The sequence below is a fragment of the Talaromyces rugulosus genome, chromosome I (genome assembly GCF_013368755.1).
Source record: "Talaromyces rugulosus chromosome I, complete sequence".
Classification (NCBI taxonomy): domain Eukaryota; kingdom Fungi; phylum Ascomycota; class Eurotiomycetes; order Eurotiales; family Trichocomaceae; genus Talaromyces; species Talaromyces rugulosus.
The window spans coordinates 3,713,171-3,731,975 of record NC_049561.1 but is presented as its reverse complement, the minus strand read 5'-3'; the positions used below and the strand labels follow the sequence as shown (position 1 = coordinate 3,731,975).

At 48.1% G+C, this 18,805-nt stretch overlaps 4 protein-coding genes across 4 annotated transcripts; 1 reads left to right on the top strand and 3 right to left on the bottom strand.

The window, feature by feature from the left end:
- Window positions 1-62: 62 nt before the first annotated feature.
- TRUGW13939_01232 (uncharacterized protein) lies at window positions 63-1,052 on the bottom strand (the record flags this gene model as incomplete). The annotated part of the gene is made up of 3 exons (XM_035484434.1): window positions 63-622; window positions 679-756; window positions 812-1,052. 3 exons carry the CDS (start codon window positions 1,050-1,052, stop codon window positions 63-65), a joined length of 879 nt encoding a protein of 292 aa, XP_035340327.1.
- Window positions 1,053-1,546: 494 nt separating this feature from the next.
- Window positions 1,547-5,631, bottom strand: TRUGW13939_01231 (uncharacterized protein; the record flags this gene model as incomplete). The annotated part of the gene is made up of 6 exons (XM_035484433.1): window positions 1,547-2,148; window positions 2,193-2,199; window positions 2,253-3,290; window positions 3,370-3,544; window positions 3,931-4,905; window positions 4,967-5,631. 6 exons carry the CDS (start codon window positions 5,629-5,631, stop codon window positions 1,547-1,549), a joined length of 3,462 nt encoding a protein of 1,153 aa, XP_035340326.1.
- A 1,208-nt stretch (window positions 5,632-6,839) lies between these two features.
- On the bottom strand, window positions 6,840-10,976 carry TRUGW13939_01230 (uncharacterized protein; the record flags this gene model as incomplete). Its single annotated transcript, XM_035484432.1, has 2 exons — window positions 6,840-7,364; window positions 7,416-10,976. 2 exons carry the CDS (start codon window positions 10,974-10,976, stop codon window positions 6,840-6,842), a joined length of 4,086 nt encoding a protein of 1,361 aa, XP_035340325.1.
- Window positions 10,977-15,002: 4,026 nt separating this feature from the next.
- On the top strand, window positions 15,003-16,373 carry TRUGW13939_01229 (uncharacterized protein; the record flags this gene model as incomplete). The annotated part of the gene is made up of 1 exon (XM_035484431.1): window positions 15,003-16,373. One exon carries the CDS (start codon window positions 15,003-15,005, stop codon window positions 16,371-16,373), a length of 1,371 nt encoding a protein of 456 aa, XP_035340324.1.
- Between the last annotated feature and the right edge of the window lie 2,432 nt (window positions 16,374-18,805).

Genomic DNA, 18,805 nt, shown 5'->3' with positions numbered 1-18,805 from the left:
AAATTCTTCGTATGTATAATTATTTATCTTACAGATCATGTCTCTAGTACTTTAGGTTGATATCAAAACTTGAAAACCTGGTCCTTTCTATACCCCAACTCGCCCAGGATTCCGCTTTCACCCCTTCCCTTACCCGTTAAGGCGTCCTCCATTGCAGGAGGTCCGCAGAGGAATACTTTCGTATCATTACCTGATGTCGATGGCAAAAGCTCTTTCAGCAGCTCCTTTGTAACACGGCCATTTCGAAACTCGGTCGAAGTCTTTTCAATAGAGTTACTGCTGACCGTATAAACAACCTTGAACCGGTCGGGGAACTGTTTCTGATATGATTCAAACTCGTCGCGGAGGAGTATGTCGTTTTCGGTATTGACGCCAAAAACCAGGGTCATCTTGGTGCGGTCGGTCGGGTTCTTAAGAATGCCTTGGATGAGTTGATATAGCGGGGTGATGCCGGCTCCACCAGCGATTAATGTGATGTGCTCATAGCGATTGGGCTCCCAGGTGTATGCCTTGATGGGGAAGGCGAAAAATAACGAGTCGCCTGGCTGTAGAGAGTGGAGATGTGTGCTGGCTTTGCCTTCAGGGTATTTCTTGACTAGCAAGTCGACGAAGCCGGGAGCATCTGCGACTATTAGCATCTCCTCCTTAAGGTCTCTCAGATGAGGTTGTTTAACATACCGAGATTGCTAACTGGTGTATATGGTCTGAAAACAGGTGTGATGCTTCCCTTTGGCCATGACGCCGTCAAAACCGATGCTATCGAGAACTTAGCATTAACGTATTAACAGCTATACAATTTATCAACACTTACAGACATATGTCAGCCCGGTCTCATCCTCGGGGCGGGGAAATGAGAAGCGTAGTCTTTTTGTGTTGTGATTGACATCCTCTGCATTCTGCAACTTCAAACTCCCAGTCAGACCTCCCCCGAAAGCCTTTTTTGAGGGTTGGAAAGATGAGTATGCAACGTAGAGGCCGCCTGCAGCGACTACGCCGACGATTGCGGTCGGGATGCCGGCTTGCTTGATAGTCATGCGAGCTGGGAGCGCCATGGCTGTGTACATGTACTTGAAAAATATTTTGAATTTAATTTTCTAACCAATAATTCTAGGGGAGTCATCTTTTAAATATACACCGACAACTCGGTCGTTGTAACCCGCGACGCCGTGATGCCTGAGGCAGCGAAGCGACGGCGCTCGGCCTCCCGAGTCGCCGACGCTTGTATGATGAATGACCCACCTATCAATCAATATTTGAAATAATTCTGCATGTGGAAAATGTGTAAGCATTGTTCTCAATAAGTCATGTTGGCAAAGCCCTTTTTAGTGCATTCATTACTATAATTGGCGTTCTGTCATAGCAGTTGCCTTTTGTTGCAATAGTAGTTACGGTACTGCCAAGTCCGTCGGCAAGGCCAGAAGGATTGGTATATAACAGAATGGAGCCCCACACATGGGCATTATACAGGATAAATCGTTAAAAATAAATATAAAAATATCGCAAAGAAGAGCGCTAAAGTGTCATGAGAAGCATCAAATAGTCCATATCACCGACGCCCTACCGGTGCCGGCACTCCCTCCTCCGGTATCCCTCGTCCACGGATATCTACCGCATGGCCCTGCGGTTGCGAGTCCTTTCTAGTGAGCGTTTTGACAAGGCCGGTGATAAAGCTAGGTTTCCTGCTTGATTCTTCGTCACGAATTTCAGCAGAATTGGTCGCAACCGATGAAATCTCATCGTTCTGTGTGGTTCGACGACTTGGATTCCTTGTGTTATCGGGACTGCCACTGGGTTTGTCATCGGATATATTTAAAGCCTTGAATTTTTCTTCGTCAAGCTTATCCTTGACATCTTTCTTCTTTTGTTTGAACTTCATGTACCCCTCGATGCCTACAAGGACCGCGTACGACCGACTAATCGACACGCGGGACATGTCGACCCCTTGTTGTTGTAAAGCATGGACAAAGGCACGGAAATTGGCTGCTGGAGGGCGGTAGTGCCCACTGAGTGGTGAAAGACTCCGAAGTTGGCCGTTTTTTATTTTGATCAGTCCTGCCGCTGAGATACGTGCACCGCGCAGAAACGACGAATGTTGAAAGGCGCCCGACTCCTTGATGCCGATGTATATCCGGTAGGAAGTGTCTATATCTAGATTAGCTACTTGTATGGTGGTTTGTCAGGAAACTCTTTACCAGCCACCTAAAACAATCATGTCAGCGCTGCGTTGATAAAATATAGAGACTATCACATACGAATATCCATTTATCCTTCTTCTTGAGTGACTTTTCCATCAATTGATTAAAAATCACGGCCGGGCTAACATATTGAACTTTTTTGATACCCTTTGCATTTTCGAAATCCGGGTTCACGTAGCGTCTCACCTCCTCGTCTGAGTCCTCTTCGTCGCTACCGCTGAGATTGTCACTATCGCTACTAGATTCAGTGAATATCTCGTCACCTTCGGCAGTATGTTCTCGAAATGTTGGCGTCCTCTCGTTGATTGGAACCACTCCCTTTATACTGTCCTTGTATTGTTCACTGTCCGTCCATACTCGCTCATCATTCTTGGCCCACCGAAAGCGTCCGTTTTTGTCGACCAAAACCAAATAATTTTGTCTTTCTTCTCGCGTAAGATATCGAACCTGCTCCCGCTCTAAACGATCTCGAGGCACCCGTTCAATTTCAACGTCCTTTCCATCGCCATAGTCTAGCCAATAAAAGAAATTTTGCTTTGATGGGCCATTTTTCCACACGTTGTGATATGCGCGTAGGTTGCTTCCATACCGGTGCTTAGTGTCGACCATTTCCAAAAAGTATTGCAAATCCATCATCTTTGCTGTCTTTTCGACGTCTCCCGTTGACTGCCGTTGTGTTCTTGACAGAAATGTCTGCGAGCTCTTTGTCGTTGTCGTCTTTTGACCAGACAACTTCGCCTCAGAGACTTGCGTTTCGGAAGACGAAGAGGCAACAGTCTCGGCAACCTTGTCTTGCGCATTGTCATCTCCACTTGCTCGCAATGCAACCTTGCCGGCGAATTTCCACTTCTTGCGCACATCGGGGGAGAGAGAAGATGAACTCTGACGACGCGTTTGTTCGCCCTCTTCGACTTGGTTTGCGAATAGATCCGTCTCGTGACTTTGGTGCTCGTTATCACCCTCCTGGCCAGTAGGATACTGCCCCTGCATTGCTTGGTGCCATTGTGCGTCTTTGACAGCTTCTAGCCAGCGCGTCGATGAGTTTAAAGACCATCCTTCGAGTTCTCGGCGCGTTCGATACCCGCGGTAGTACCTCTTATGATTTCAGAATAGATCAGTCCTTAAAATCCACCTTCTTTGCACATATGCAGGTATCGAAAAAGGGAAGACTTACTTGGATCACTTGCGCGGCTTGCACTTCACCATCTCTGTGCACATTGACTTCCTGTTCCTGTCGCAGCGCTGCATTCAGCGTGTTTTGTTTTGGTGGTGAGGTGACGTCACGCGGAGACGCGGGGTCCATGGCTGTCTTCTCTTGCCAAGCGTTGCCACGATTTAGGCCAGAGCGACTTAAATGCAGTCTTAGCAGGTTGATGGTGAATAGATGGATAAATAATTCTCTTCGGCATTCAGCAAAAAAATTATATATATTTTGGGTTGATTCTCAGAAGTAACGACAAAATTCGCTGCCTCTGAAGGGGGAGGCGCAGCTATGACGCACTGGCGGGGTGGTTCGTGCCGTTCTATCACGTGGATTTCTGCGACCTAATTTACTATTTTCGACGTTCAAAAGGATTACAGTGGAATTTTTATCAATAGATAATAGTTAGATAAGGAGGTAGTCGGGAATTACTAAACGTTGTATTAATCATATCGTCCATTCATCACATGTCGAATGCAAGCCAACAGCAATGAACTAGGGGACATTACACGTACTACTAATTAATAAATATACACAAACTCATCGTTCTGGCGATCCGTCAAATCCAAAAAGGCCTGCTGGCCAAACCTCTCATGCAGTTCTCCCTCGGACGCAGCGACGGTGTGCTCTGCCATGCCAGTCTCGACGATGGCATCGGCATTATCTTCTTCGAAATCATGATATTGGTCTTGCATCGAGTGATCGACCATCTTGGCTGGTTTTCCATTCTTGACACGCTTGCGCTCTTGTAGCTTATTGAGGAATATCAAATTCGCCCACTGGAACAGAATGATTGCGACCAGAGCGACGAAAATGCCAAGACAGCCTCGAAGACCAGGGTGATAGGCCGGCGAGTCCTTTTTATTGAAAAGGAGCGGTCCGACAATGTTTCCCGCGGAACTAGCAGCGGTATATGCACTCATTACGAAGGACTTTTTCGTTGTGCCGGCAGTGTTACCGACGATCCAGCTCACGATCAGTGGGTTGCCCCCAAACAGGAATGCGAGCAGATAGTACCCGACAAGTAAAGCTGCGGTGTGACCAGAGCGTGGAACGGCATACAGAACAGCAAGACCCGCAACTACAGGGATCATGGTAACTGCGAGGATAACACCCTTGATATGCGCCTTTTGAGCAAGGTATGAGGCTAGAATGATGACCAACAGTTGCATTGCACCAAAGGGCATGTTCAGCAGACTGGTCGTGTATGCGTCAAATCCGAGGCCGGAAAGAATTAGGGGACCAAAAGTGTTGGTGACACTGGCGCCGACGTTGAGCAGCATGCTCATGCCAATCCACAGCCAAGTTTTGGGCTCGATAATGGCTTCAATGACGTGCTTGATTTTGAAGTCTCTTGAACCAGTACCAGTCTGGTTAGCACGTAGTCGTTCGACGGCCATGGGTTTTTCTTCCTCGGTCAGGAACCGGGCAGATGGAATGTCGTCGTCGAGTTTCCAGTAGACGAATGGTACGGATGCGATTGTGAGACATCCGACGAAGAGGAATATACTTTTTTGACAAGGTTAGCGTTCAGCATTCGAGTTCCAGAAACGGTGGTGAGGGGAAGTACATTTGCCAAGGCTTAAGGACATCCGACTTGATATGCGCCAATCCATCACTGAGGCCCGCGGCAACAATTGTTGCCAGCCCGTTGGTGCCGTACCACATAGCAACTCTGACCGGCTGCTCAGCTCTCCTGTACCACTGCGAGGTAATGACACTAAACAACGGCAAACAACCAGCCTCAAACAAACCCAAAAAGAACCGGGCGGCCATCAATGTTTCAAAGTTATGACAGGCAGCCATACATGCCTGCGCAATACCCCATCCAAGACAGAGCGCGGGCATGAGAATGCGATGCGGCACACGCACGATCAAATACGACGAAAACGGCTGCCAGGCCAATTGAGCAATAGGCGCGATGGAACCCACCAGCGAATACTGGTTGCCCGTAAGCCCCGTGTCAGTCTGCAAGCCAAAAGTAGCGCCATAGCCAAGCACGGATTTGTCCAGGATCTGGAGGAAATAAACCCAAATGAGGATGACGAGGATGGTCTTGTCAGTCTTTCGTCGGATGCGTTTCGAGTCTGCTTCGGTCAAGACAGGGCGTTGTCCGCTGGTGACCAGGTCGGCGGCGAGGTCTGCGTGTTTGGAGGATTCGCCAAGTTTGTGATTTGGTGGCGGACTCGACTCGACATGGAAAGCATCCACTTTGCCATTGTCAAGGTCTGCCATGTTGACTAGTCGGACTAGCTAGTCTTTTGATATTGTGTGTGGGTAAAATATTTGTCTTCCACCCGCAAGAGGTGGGATGATGAGAAAAGAAAGAAAACATCCATCAAATGCCGCTCGCCGGGGGGGAGCTATATAGCAAACGCTCGGAGAATGTCCGTGTTCCCCGCAACATTGAAGTCCCCCCACACAAACGCCAAAAGTTAACAGAGAGAAAAGGATTTCGTAGAGAGCTTGTCGGCAATTGTCGAGCGAATCGAATTGGTTATTTGCACGCCGGCATCCCCAATGCGGAACAACCGTGATTTTTCCCCACAAAATGAACCCCCACGTTCCCCGTGTTCTCCGAGTTTTTTTTACTGTGCACGCGGAGAGACTCCGCTAGGCTAGCTGTTTTGGGTTAGGCGTTATTCCACCCTTCTTGTAGCCAGTAGGGCGACTGTTTCAATAGCCGATGTTCAACGGCGATTTGATTGCATAATCTCTGGTAGATTGTCGTCATTGCTTTTCAAAACGATAAGGATAAAAAGTTACGAGATAGGAACCTAATAAGGTTTCTGCCTTACTGAGGCAAAAAAATATCTTAAAAGTATTGCGGTGTTAGGAATCTATTACAAACCCTTATAAAATCCTTTGAAAGCATACTTACAATGTAGTTCTTCAAGGTCATGAGGCAATAATGGAAATGAAATTCGAGATTTCATAGTGAGTTCCTATTTCAATGAGTATGTCACCAAAAGTTTTTGGTGTCCGAAAACAAGTCGGATGGCTTCCTTAGCGGGACAACATCGGTAGCAATTATACGCCTCAGGCTTCCGAATTTAAGCGCCCGACACGCGGCTGTTCAGGTTTCCGAAATGGGTGTTTGAAGACGTTATTGCCATATATCTTATCTCTGGAGCTGACTCCTAAATGTGGCAACCGGGGTCACGGTTTCATTCTCGTTATTTCCATGGGTTAGGAATTGACTGGTTGTGACAACTGGTTACATTCAAATCTAACTAATTAACAGGTCATATAACTCATTACATCAAATAGACCAATGAAAAAGTTAAAAAAAGAAGAAAAAGGAAAAATGGACGGAAGAAAAAGTAGAAGAGCAAAACGTATTAAACTCGTATGAGGCTAAACAAAATAATTTTGAGAACGTAAATGTGAAATACGAGAAGAGACCAATCAAAGATCAAGAAAAGAACCATCAAAAGAATAGTTTACTTCTTCTTGCCGAAACCAAGAGATTCGGTGATATTGCCCAGGCCCAAACCCTCGAGGAGCTTGTCAACACCAAGGCCACCAAGCAGGCCACGCACAAGTCCGCCCAAGCCAAGTCCATCAAGCAGACGACTGACAAGACCCAAAACTCCACTGAGCAGCAAGCCAACCGCGGCGATTATTTGGAACAAGGGCTCGCTGAGAAGCGACCACAGAGGGTTCAGCTTCTTCTTCGCGTGTGGCATGTCCTGGATACGCTTTCGGCCGTTGTCGATCGTCTTGACGACGGTCTGAGTAAGTTCCTTCAGCAGGTCTGCTAGACGGTACTCCTCAGGAGTGGCCTCGTGAGTTGCGGCGCGCGCCTTGGCGGTAGCAGCAATACGTCCATCGGGGTCGAGGGCGCGGATAGATCCGTTGCATTCTTGTAGAATGCGGCCTCCTTCTTCGAGCAGGGGCTTGACGTCTTGAACAAGCTTCTCCTCGTCAAGCTCCTCTTTGGGTGTACGTTCAGCTTTTTCAATGTGCTAGAATATGTCAGTATGGTCATTGGAATTTAAAATAAGGGCGTGACATACATCTGTGATCTGCTTGCAGATGGGCTCCATTTTACCAAGAGTATCCTGCAAAATACTAGACATCCTCTCCGCAAGCTTTTTATCCTCTTCGGCCTGCTTTTGTTTCTCCAATTCTTCGGGGGAAACCTCAGGCTCCTGAGGCTCTTCCTCGGGCATGTTTTCGAGAAGAGTGGCTTCCCCAATCTTGTTGCCGTCGTTGTCGACAACATATCCGTTGTCGTTGATGGTCTTTCCAATGAGGTTCTTCAGGTTTCCTTCGGTAACCTGGCCAATTATATCTCCATTCTCGTCACGAACCTCACCCTGCTTGTTGACCTTTCGGCCAGCCATTGGGTTGACATCTCGCTTCTTTTCTTCGGGCTCCCAGCGCTCGGCTTTGCCAATGGTGTTTCCAGACTTATCAAGGATGTCACCATCTTCGTCAACAGCACGGCCCTGAAGGCGCTTGGCGTCTCCTTCAACAAGACGTCCGATGATCTTATCGGCCCCGCTGACAACAACACCATCTCTGCCAACTCTGGCATCGTCGTACCCGAAGAAGATCCCTTCTGGCCGCTCCTGCTCGGAGCCAGGGATGAGCTCTGCGTGGCCAATGACTTTGCCACCGTCACTCCAGATCTGTCCCTTTCCATCGACCTTGCGGCCGGACATCTTCTTGGGATCGCCGTCGACAATGCGGCCAAAGACAACGCCATGCTCATCGACCACGTTGCCGGCCTTGTTGACTTTCTTCCCTTCCATGGAAGACAGATCATCTTCCTCCACTTCCTCCTCGGGGGGTTCGTATGGCTCGGCGCGACCCTTTACATTTCCGTATTTGTCGACAATATCACCGTCTTCGTCGACAGCACGGCCACGGAGCTTTTTGGCGTCGCCTTCGACAATTCTGCCAACAATATTGCCGTCTTCGTCTTCGACGAGACCTTCCTTGTTGACAACAAGGCCTTCGAGTCCGCCAAAGATTCCCTCTGGCTTAGTTTCGCGTTCGTCTTCAGGGATGAGCTCAACACGTCCGACAACTTTGCCAGCATCGTTCCAGATCTGGCCATCTGAATCGATCTTGCGGCCAGATATTTCTTTCAAGTTGCCCTCGACAACACGGGCGATCGGAATACCATCAGGTCCGATAACATTACCGGCCTTGTTTGGTGTCAAGCCCGACAGGCTAGAAAGGTCCTCCTTTTCAGGCTCTACGGTATCAGGCTGCTCGTAACGCTCCGCACGACCGATAGCGTTGCCGCGTTTATCTAGAATATCGCCGTCCTCATCGACGGCACGGCCAACGAGCTTTTTGGCGTCTCCTTCGACCAGCTGGCCAACAATATTTTCGTTCTCGTCTTCAACCCAGCCGTCTTGCACGACTACAAGTCCTTCAAGACCAGAGAATTCACCCTCTGCCTCATTCTCTTCGACAGGGAGGGTTTGGGCTTTTCCAATGACATTGCCACGGTTATCCCAAAACTGTCCGTTGGCGTCCAGTGTAGCACCAAACTTGGATAGTTTCTTGGGATCACCTTCGACGAGCTCGCCGATGGGCGTTCCTTGGTCGTTGACAATTTTGCCGAATTTGTTCACCTTGAGGCCTTCGAGGGTGGAGAGAGGAGGAAGCTCGGGAGCGGCATCTTCAACATCGGCATTGTCGACAGCATCCACAAGGCCAACGCGTCCGAGGATATTGCCATCGTCGTCAAGCACGAGACCTTTCTCGTTCACAGTCTTGCCGGCGATTTCCTCGAGGTTGCCACTCTCCAGCTTGCCAAGCACGTTGCCATCAGAATCAAGCACGTTTCCGTCTTCTCGGACCTCTAGTCCGTCAAGAGAAGACGAACCAGGAATTTCTGGAACGTCCTCTGCGGTGTCTTTGATTTCTTCAACAGCGCCATCTGGGGTCTTGGGGCCGTCGACAGCCTGGCTGGATTCTGCGGCTTCGTCCTGCAGATACTGCAAGGCAGCATCAGCTGCTTCACCATCCACGACCTCAACCTTTCCAAGCACGTTGCCGGCCTTGTCAAGAACCTCACCGTTTTCGTTTGGCTTCTTTCCAGCGAGATCCTTGGCCTCGTAGCCTTCGGCAATCTGACCGATAACCTCACCCTCCTCATCGAGGATCTTGCCTTTCTTGCTAATCTTTTTTCCTTTAAGAATTTCGATTTTGGGAATGATGTTCTCAGTTGTCTCGGCAACTTGATCTTTGGCGTCATCAACCTGTCCTGTAACCTTTTGGGCGGCTTCCTCTGGCGAAAGTACCTCAACACGGCCGATCAAATCGCCATCTTCGTCGACGATTTCTCCTTCGTTGTTGATAGTCTGTCCCACAAGGTCTTCCGGGTCGCCTTCAACCACTTTGCCAATTACATTTCCGGATTTGTCTTTGACTTCACCGGCGTCGGAGACAGGTAGACCGTCAAGGTCAGTGAGTTGAGGAAGGTTATTTTTGGCATCTTCAACCTTGTTTTGGATGTCACCCGCTGTGTCGGTAGCACCTTCTTGAACGTTTTCGGCCTGATCTTGCACAGCCTGGAGAGCTTCTTCAGGGGAGACAACCTCGACGCGACCAATGAGGTCGCCCTCTTCGTCAACAATCTCTCCAGAGTCGTTCAGTGTCTGGCCGATGAGATCTTCAGCGTCGCCTTCTACGACGCGGCCCACGGTATTTCCGGCCTTGTCCTTGATTTCGCCTCCATCAGATACGGGAAGACCGTCGAGGTCTTGCAGAGTCGGGAGTTGACTCTTGACCTGATCCAAGGTTTCGGTGGTTTTCTTTTGAGCGTCCTTCAACAGGTCAACACGGCCGATAAAATCGCCGTCTTCATCCAGGATTTCGCCATCGTCACCGATCGTCTGGCCAACAAGGTCTTCCGGGTCTCCTTCGACGACCTCGGCGAGGGGAGTGCCGGATTTGTCGAACACTTTACCGCCATCGCTAACTTGGAAGCCTTTTACGGCGGAGAGGTCCAGAGGGATATTGTTGGTGACGCTCTTGAGGGCACCGCCAGCAGCTCCTCGAAGACCACGAGCAAAGTCAGTCAGGCCGCCGGCACGTCTGAAGAAACCACCGGTACCAGAGCCAGACGCTTCGGACTTGGCATCGGGTTGATTGCGTTGCTCTGTGGTCAGACTGGAGGTAGGAAGAGGGTTTACATCACCCTCTTCTTCTTCTTCTTCTTCTTCCTCCTCCTCTTCACCCTGCTCGTTGTCGTCTTCGGCAGGTTTGTCGTCAACTTCGTTATCTTCTAGCTCAATACCAGTGTCCTTTTCCTCCTCAAACTGTTCTTCCTCGTGTTCAGACTCAGGCTCCGGCTCTCGCTTTTCTAGATGTTTGCTCGGCTCTCCTGTCGACGCACGTGGAGGTAGATCGGGGTTTGTTGCCTTCTCGGCAGCCGGGGTGACGGTATCGTCGACCTTGCGCTTCAGCTTGCGAGGAGTTTTGGGCTTGGGGCTTCCCTTTTGGAGCTGTTGTGTCGGTTTCGGGGAGTCTTTGGCGGAGCCTTTGGCAGAAGCGGAAGGGCTCTTGTTCTTGGTGGGGGTGGAGGGGAGGTTGGATGTAACTTGAGAGGCCATTCTGGGTGATTATATTAAATGGTGGGAAGTTACGATATGTCTTTTCGTAAAAGTGAGATGGTAATATATGTAGTTCCTTTTTGGTAAACGATTTCCAGGATCGGAGTAATAAAACAAGTGTTGAATAAAGTGATTAATGAAATAAAGCGTCATGCAACCAATGTTTTGAATTGATTCGTCAATCGTCAAATGTGATCAGGAGAATTGTAATCGAGAGAGAACGAAGATATCCATCAGGTTTAAAAGGCTGAGATAGTTGGATACGTCATCGTTGACTGGCGGCTGCATACCTGGCACGTATGATGAAAGAGCCGTCTGATGAGACACCATCCAAGCCACACCCAGAGTGACAGAGCAGAATTGACGTTATCACGGCTGGGAGCCGAGTGGGGATCCCCAGCAGCGCAGGATTTGATGTGTGGAGCATGACTCGGAAAATTGCAATGTCTGAACGATGGACCAAGGGTGATTGGCTGAGCTGGTATACATTGCAGGACATATTCGAGGGCTAGGGCAAAGCTTATAGTGTGGATGCCTGTCAACGAATCTGAGAAAATAAGCCCTCTAGATCATGGTTGCGTCAAGCAGTAGATTCGTCTTCACTGTGGGCGAATAAACACCGCTAATTTCCTTTTGGGAAAGGTTTTCTCAGCCATTCCTCAGGCTGGCCGGTATGGAACGACACATCGGCCCAGTCACTGGACAGAGATGGAGAAAAACCGTTGCGTGGCGCATGTCATAGCGCCGATGGATCAGCGATGAAGTCATGATCCAGAAAGACGCGAGAAGCAAGTTGTGGAGGAGCAAAGTACCCCTGTGCGCTGATATCATCGCGGTGGAGCCCTGCCAGATCCAAGTCGGGGCATGACGTGCTGTTTTTTTCTCCGAGCAGCCGCCCTACTGGCTGCGGTGGGGCGCAGTCTGCGTGCCGTGCGATACTACGTATATACTATATACTATGTATTTTTAGGATGATTATCTCGATATCCCACAATTCTAGATTATAGACAAATATCAGCGCCTGGAAGAGGGCTTGACGTAAGCGGCCGCCCGCTGGCCAACCGCGTACATTCCTGCTGCTGCAGATCTTTGGCGTTTGCTTCCCCATATCGTTGTCGCAGACTATCAGACTGTTACTGCGGCCTTGGCTTATTGTTTGGAGAGGACGGTCTAGGCCTGGCTGGGCTGTATCAATTAGACTCGTTGAATGTGAATGTATGCGATCCAAGGCGGTAGGTAATTGTTACTGTGTTTCGCAGATTCTACTGGCTACAGGGGTAGACACGTATTTCCAAGGATTCATTGCATTCGAACAATACTTTGCAATTTTTTTCAGTAGATCGGGGTGGCGATGTCGCTTGTTCATCACGTCTCAGAGACAAAATCCAGATTGCGATCACGGTTATGTGGGGCTCATCGAGCCAATCAACCAATTCCCCGATCCACGTGTGGTGTGGATTTAGCCTTTATAGGACTAGATCACCTAATAAGCAACCCTATTCGCTGGCACCGACAGGGATTACTGATTTACACTCTTTGATTGGCCAGTGGCTTTTTATTTCTTCACATACAGTTGAATATCTTATTCTCCAAGGGAGAAGAACTAAGTAATTTTAAAAGCACATATCACTCTCTCTTCTAACACTAAGCAACGCCATGACTGGCAGCATGGATCTATTTGGTGCTGCTCTTCGGCCCCTTTGGTACATCTTGGCTCTTGCATGTTTCGCCAATTGTCTGGTTCTTTATCCCATGACAAAGCTCTGCCGTAGTATTGTCACTCCTAAGTCCAAATTCCTCTCCTGATATGCCGCGCATTTCAGCCTCCAACGCCAAATTTTCCTTGTGCTTGGCAAATAATCGTTCCATCTTCCTCATGCTCTCCTCTAGCAACATCACTTTAAGCATACAGTCGAATTGCTCCTGCTTTCGTTTCGTCATCTGGCTTTTTTTGTCACTAGAAGCATCTTCTTGTGCAGTTCTATCACTGTTTACAGACATGGTTGATCGTCTGTGCCTAGAGAGAAACAACTATACGAGTTAGCATCCTCAATTCGAGTACAAGAAAATAGCAGCACCTTGGTTTGTTTTTGCAGTGGTCAGGCTGTTTTCTTCAAGGATATCAATTGATGCGAGGTCCCGAAACAAACAATTAATTTCAGGAGTTAGCCTCTTTTCTATCGAATCTACCCATTCTTTGTTGCGGCGTTTTGGCACACTTAACACCAAAAAGAAACAAAGAAAATATTCTTTAACTTGAACTAATGGGACTCTTTGAAAGTGTATCTGGCTACAATAACATGCTTTCACTATCTAGTTTAAAACACTTCCCTTTGGTAGGATGCCATTAATATCAGTCTATCAAGTTTCATAGTAGTAAGTATGGACTAAAATACACCATATGTAACAACAACAACTAAGTATTTGTATTATTGTCAGAGCAACTGTGGCCACATCGATTGATATTTTCCTAAAAGAAACAACATTTTGACAAGAAAGGGAAATCAGCGCCCTAACAGCCTTTGGGGGTATAGCACATGACCACGGCACGTGAGCAGCGGCTGTGTACATCGCACCTTCCGGGATAGTTAGAACCGTCCATTTTCAACACCCGGTCAGGAATACAGTCAGTCACATGGTGCGATATCTTGCTCGATCCGTTTAGCAGATAAACAGCCGTCAACCAAGTCATCCATCAGCAAGCTCAGCTTCGGAGGCCTACTCGGGAAAACAATATTATCCAAGCCGACGCGTCAGCCCCGACGCGAGTCCACGGTGAGCGATGCAACAACACCCTGCTAGCGAACTCGATTCATTCTAGCATGTACGCAGCCTCGGCACTTGGCGAACCTAGACTGAATTGCATGCAAGAGTATGCATCTGCCGGACATCTCGAGAACACGTTTCTCCAATCACCACACTGCCACACATCATAAACGAACGGTGCTGTAACCTCAGAGAAAGCTGGAAGTAGCTTTAAGTGTCAGGGCGGCTGAGCGGCTGAGGCGGTCAATCGGTCACTTCTCAAGTCTGGCCGCGTGAGGTTACAGAGTAAGGGAACGTGCATGAGATAGTATTAGGCCGCTCAATCATGACGGTCAGCATTCATCAACTCTCCGACTATGAACTGGATGCTTTTCGGGGCGGAGGAATCCTGGGGTCGTCGTTCCCAGTCGGTATCAGCCGGATCGACAGATCAGCACACAACCTCAACACAAGCACATATTAACTACAGAGACAGTTTCTTCAAAGCAACAGAATGCTCATTGTACCAGCTATACTGCCTAGTTAATGCTCTCTTCTATTAGGGGCGAGGCGCCCTGCTGTACGCCTGTCGACTCGGCGCTTGTGGCGTTTGTGGCGGCGCCGCCATGTAACGCACCGAGCAAAGACAAAACAATGTATGCGAACCACCAAGCTAGAAAGAGAATTGGCTCAATTAGAATTCCGCGCTAATCAATCTTAAATGGCTTAAAAGGGCTTAAATATGGTCACTCCCGTGTATGTCCTCCGGGGCTAGTCCACAATTGAGCAAGCAATCGTTCATTAGCCAATAGGCAACACTCAACTAAGCCATTGACCAGTCAATCACATTTCTGCGCTTTTATATGCAGGAACAGTCCAGTCACGACATCCAGGTCCTCCCTAGCACGATACCACCCTGGGTTGGAATATTGCTGGTTTCCCCGCAGACTCGTGGCTGTTTTGAGCCTTGGAATACACTGGCAGTCTCGAAGATGAGTGGCCTCTGGTCCCAATCGGTCAATCACCACGTTGAACGTGACGAATAACCCCACCACCCAGCGGTGATATTATAGTTTAATACGACATTATGGTCAGAAAGTCTGCTTGGCTATCTTGCCATTGGATTAGCGTGCCTCCGTCGCGGTGTGATTATCAATGGGCTTCTGTAGCTGATAGATCCGAATAGGGGTATATAAACAGACCGAGTGTACTCGATTCTCTCCTTCAACCAGTGCAGGCACTTCAATCATTTTCATTAACCAACACTCCTTACCACTCAACATGCACGGCCTGGCTAAATGGACATGGGCGCTTGCCGCCACCATGATCGGACAGACCTTGGCTGGTCCGATCGCCTCTAAACATGGACCGATTCGTGTCCACCCCGGTGGTCCCCGCGATATTGTCGTTACCAAGGATGATACGCTCAATGGTACTTTTATTGGAGGTACTGTGAAGGTGGACGGTTTGTTGCAGTCTGCCTCTGCTGCCGGGACTGGCCAACTCCCCCTAGCTATTGTCAACAACATGGCTGGATCTACCGACGGTCAAATCAACTGCTATGTCGCAGGCCAGGATACCAGTGGCAATGTTGTTCTGCTTGCCTCGGACGGAACCTGGTACTATCCTCCCGGCACAACATCTGGCGTGCCCGTGGTTATCGATGCCGATCTTGCCCTACCTCTCGGTGCTGAGGGTTCCACTACCACCATCACCCTTCCCGACTATATCGTTTCTGGTCGTGTATACATCGCCGACGGCACTCTGCAATTTTTCGTCGTGACCAACGGTGCCGGTGGCGCCGCTCTCGTCCAGCCTTCCCCCGTCAACCCATCCGATCCCAACGCCGCGGTCAACTGGGGCTTTGTCGAACTGACCAACACTGCGGACGGCGGTTTGTACGCCAACATTAGCTACGTCGACTTTGTCGGTATAATTTTGGGTATGTCCCTCCTCGGCACTGATGGCAGCACCCAAACCGCCCTTGGTCTCGGTGCCGACGCAGTCGCCCAGATCTGCGCCGCCCTTGTCTCTCAGACTGCTTCGGACGGATACCCCTGGAGCAGCCTTTGCATGACTGACAGCAGCGGCAACTACCTCCGTGCGCTTGCTCCCTACGACTTCATTGCGGATAACAACGGGGATGCCTTCTCGGACTACTTCACCGACTACATCAACAGCGTCTGGTCGACCTTCAGCAGCAGCCCTCTCACCGTCGACACCCAGACCGATGCTGGAGAGGTCGCTTGCACCACTGGTGGCAGTGACACCCTGACCTGCGGCAACGACAACCGCGGATACGCTCAGCCATCGGCCGGCGACATCTTTGGCTGCAACACTGGTCCCTTTGCGCTTCAGTCTGGTGACAACGCCGTCCACTACGCCGTTGTTCCTCGCCTGTGCGCCGCTTTCAACCGCGGAACCTTGTTGCTCTCCGGCGGAGATGTCCAGCCCGGCCTGCCCGCCACTGACTACTACACCACCGCGCCGTCCAACTACTACAGCAAGTTTGTGCACGATAACGAGGTTGATGGCAAGGGTTACGCTTTCTCGTACGATGATGTTAACCCGGCTGGTGAGAACGAGTCTGGTACCGTCTCGTCTCCTATTGCCCAGACATTGACCATTACTGTCGGTGGTCCCTCTTCTTAAAAATCTAGCCAGCCTTCCACATTCTTTGTAAATAGTTGAGTGTTGTGTGGAGAAGCGAGTTTTTTTTTTTTTTTTTAAATGAATATCGATATGATTTTAGCTACAGAATACTAGAATCGAGTCATAATATGTCTACATGGAGATTGTAAAAGACCTTAGGCATTACCTCTATCCCTTGGTCCGGCATTAAATAATAGCTCTAATAACGTATATCCATCAATCATTCAGAGAATGGTAAATATACATTAAATGATATAATTTCTATATTAACACAATAAAGATGTAGCTCAAACGGTACATCTGTCGAACTGGAAGCAGGTTAGATATTGAGGCTCTGGATCGCATGAGACAGCTTTGCTTGATAGAAAACGACCGGATTGACTGTGTGTAAAGATACATACAGGATTTATGTGTGGTTCACTAATGAAAACTGTTTTCTTTGTTTGCTTCCATGTGACCGCAGGTTGGTTTGAGGCCGATATGTCGACAACATCCATACCCTGTAATTTGCCAAATAATAGGTGAATTGCAATGTCATAACTCTACCGGAACGTAATATCAATTGGTCGTTTCAACCCATGTGCACATCAATTGATATCAATTTGATTTAAGATGCAACGTAGTATATTGACTCAAAACATTCTTTTATCAGTATCGCTCCATTACAGTAGAATATTACACTGTATACGAAATCGAAAAAGAAGCCGACACTCACAGTTCTTATTAATAATGAGTCTCTATTTTTTTTTTCTCATATCGAACTTTTACAGATGAGGATGTAGTTGACCATCACTATTTTCGACACTAAAATACTAAATTTATCAGACTTTGAAAGTTCTTGATTGAAAAGAGAAGTTTCTCAATATTATTCGTTGGCTTATTTAATAAGGCTTCTATTTCGGAGTGGTTTTATACGTGGACACGTTCTTTAGTCGGTCGAGATCATGACTGTTCTGGAGAACTCTGCTAGATTTATTCTATTTCATTGTCGTGACACAAAAGAGCGAATCTGTAAAATACTCTACATCGCGATAGGGAAAGCCCTGAACAATCAAGCTAGGAACATGGGATATACTATTACTCTTCTCTTTTGCGTGCTTTTAGATGTGGGAGAGAATAATCAGCGAACATCATTATTAGTTAAATTAACAATATTATTGTTCATTTATTAGTAGATATGAAGGTCTCTCTTGTGCCACATCGCTATTCCGTACGAGTACTCTCAATATCATATTGATATTGACATATTGAGCTTGTAGATCCATGCAACAGGTTACCGTGGATACGAGTATTCGAGAACTTGATCGACTGTTAAATACAATACACTCCTTTCGTGCGCATCGTGATCAGTAATCACTACAAGTGCGCAGTCATGACTATGCTTCGGCACACATGTCCTCTTCGTACATCTAAAAGCGATCGATATTTGACACGACATCAGTTTGCAAGTTTAATATCACTCCTTACCTTTATTGACATTTCCACACAAGACAAGATGAATAATTATAGGGGGGGACTGAAACTAATAAAATCTCTCGTCATCTTCAGCCACGAAATCCATCCATCGTTTACTCAAAACAGACCCATGTCTTTTTTTTTTTCTCGTACGTTTCGGATGTGACTACGCTGACTCAAAAAACTTGGGCACTTACTACTTCCGACGCAAGTCACGTCCTATTATTGTTCCGTTGTTGTCGTTCTTCCTTTTCTTTTTCTTTCTTCTTTAGGAATGATTTTTTTTTTTTAATCACGCGGGAAGCGGCCCGAACACCGAGTTGTTGCCACCTAGTAACATGTGTTGGCGCCGCCGTCTCGCGAGTCGCAATTGGGGGCGAACGGCGAATTTTCATAGTGTCCGGGACGACTCGACGGTGGTTTCGTCGCGAGGATTTTTTCTGGATTTTTCCTTAGGGTGGAGAAAGGGGGAATGGACGAGACCATGGTTCATTTTCTGTGCTCTGCGTCAACTTTATCGAGGTTCTGGTTCGCCCTGAGAAGAATCGATTATTATTTGCGGGCGTAGAATAAAAATTGTGGGTTAGTAGAAGGCTCTCGAGACCTGCGACAAAAATAGATGTGGGGCTGTGTGATATCATCTAGTATGGTCTCAGGGGCTCAGCATGGGCAATTTGTCATGGTCATCATACAAGTCACAAGTCTACTTGCATTTACACCGAGTGTGAGGTCTAGGTCTCTACACTGAAACTACAATATTTACGGCATTGAATAAAAGATTTTTTGTTTGGCCGTTTTGGCATTGAATATTTCATTTGAAGAAAGAAAGACATAATGTAACATTGATAGAAGCATACCATATGCCAATAGACATCCAGATGCCTATAGATCGTAGTATATTCTACGTGATCCATCTAATCATGCCCCTGATCAGGCGTGGCTAAGCACACCTAGCGAGGTCGACATGCTGTACAATT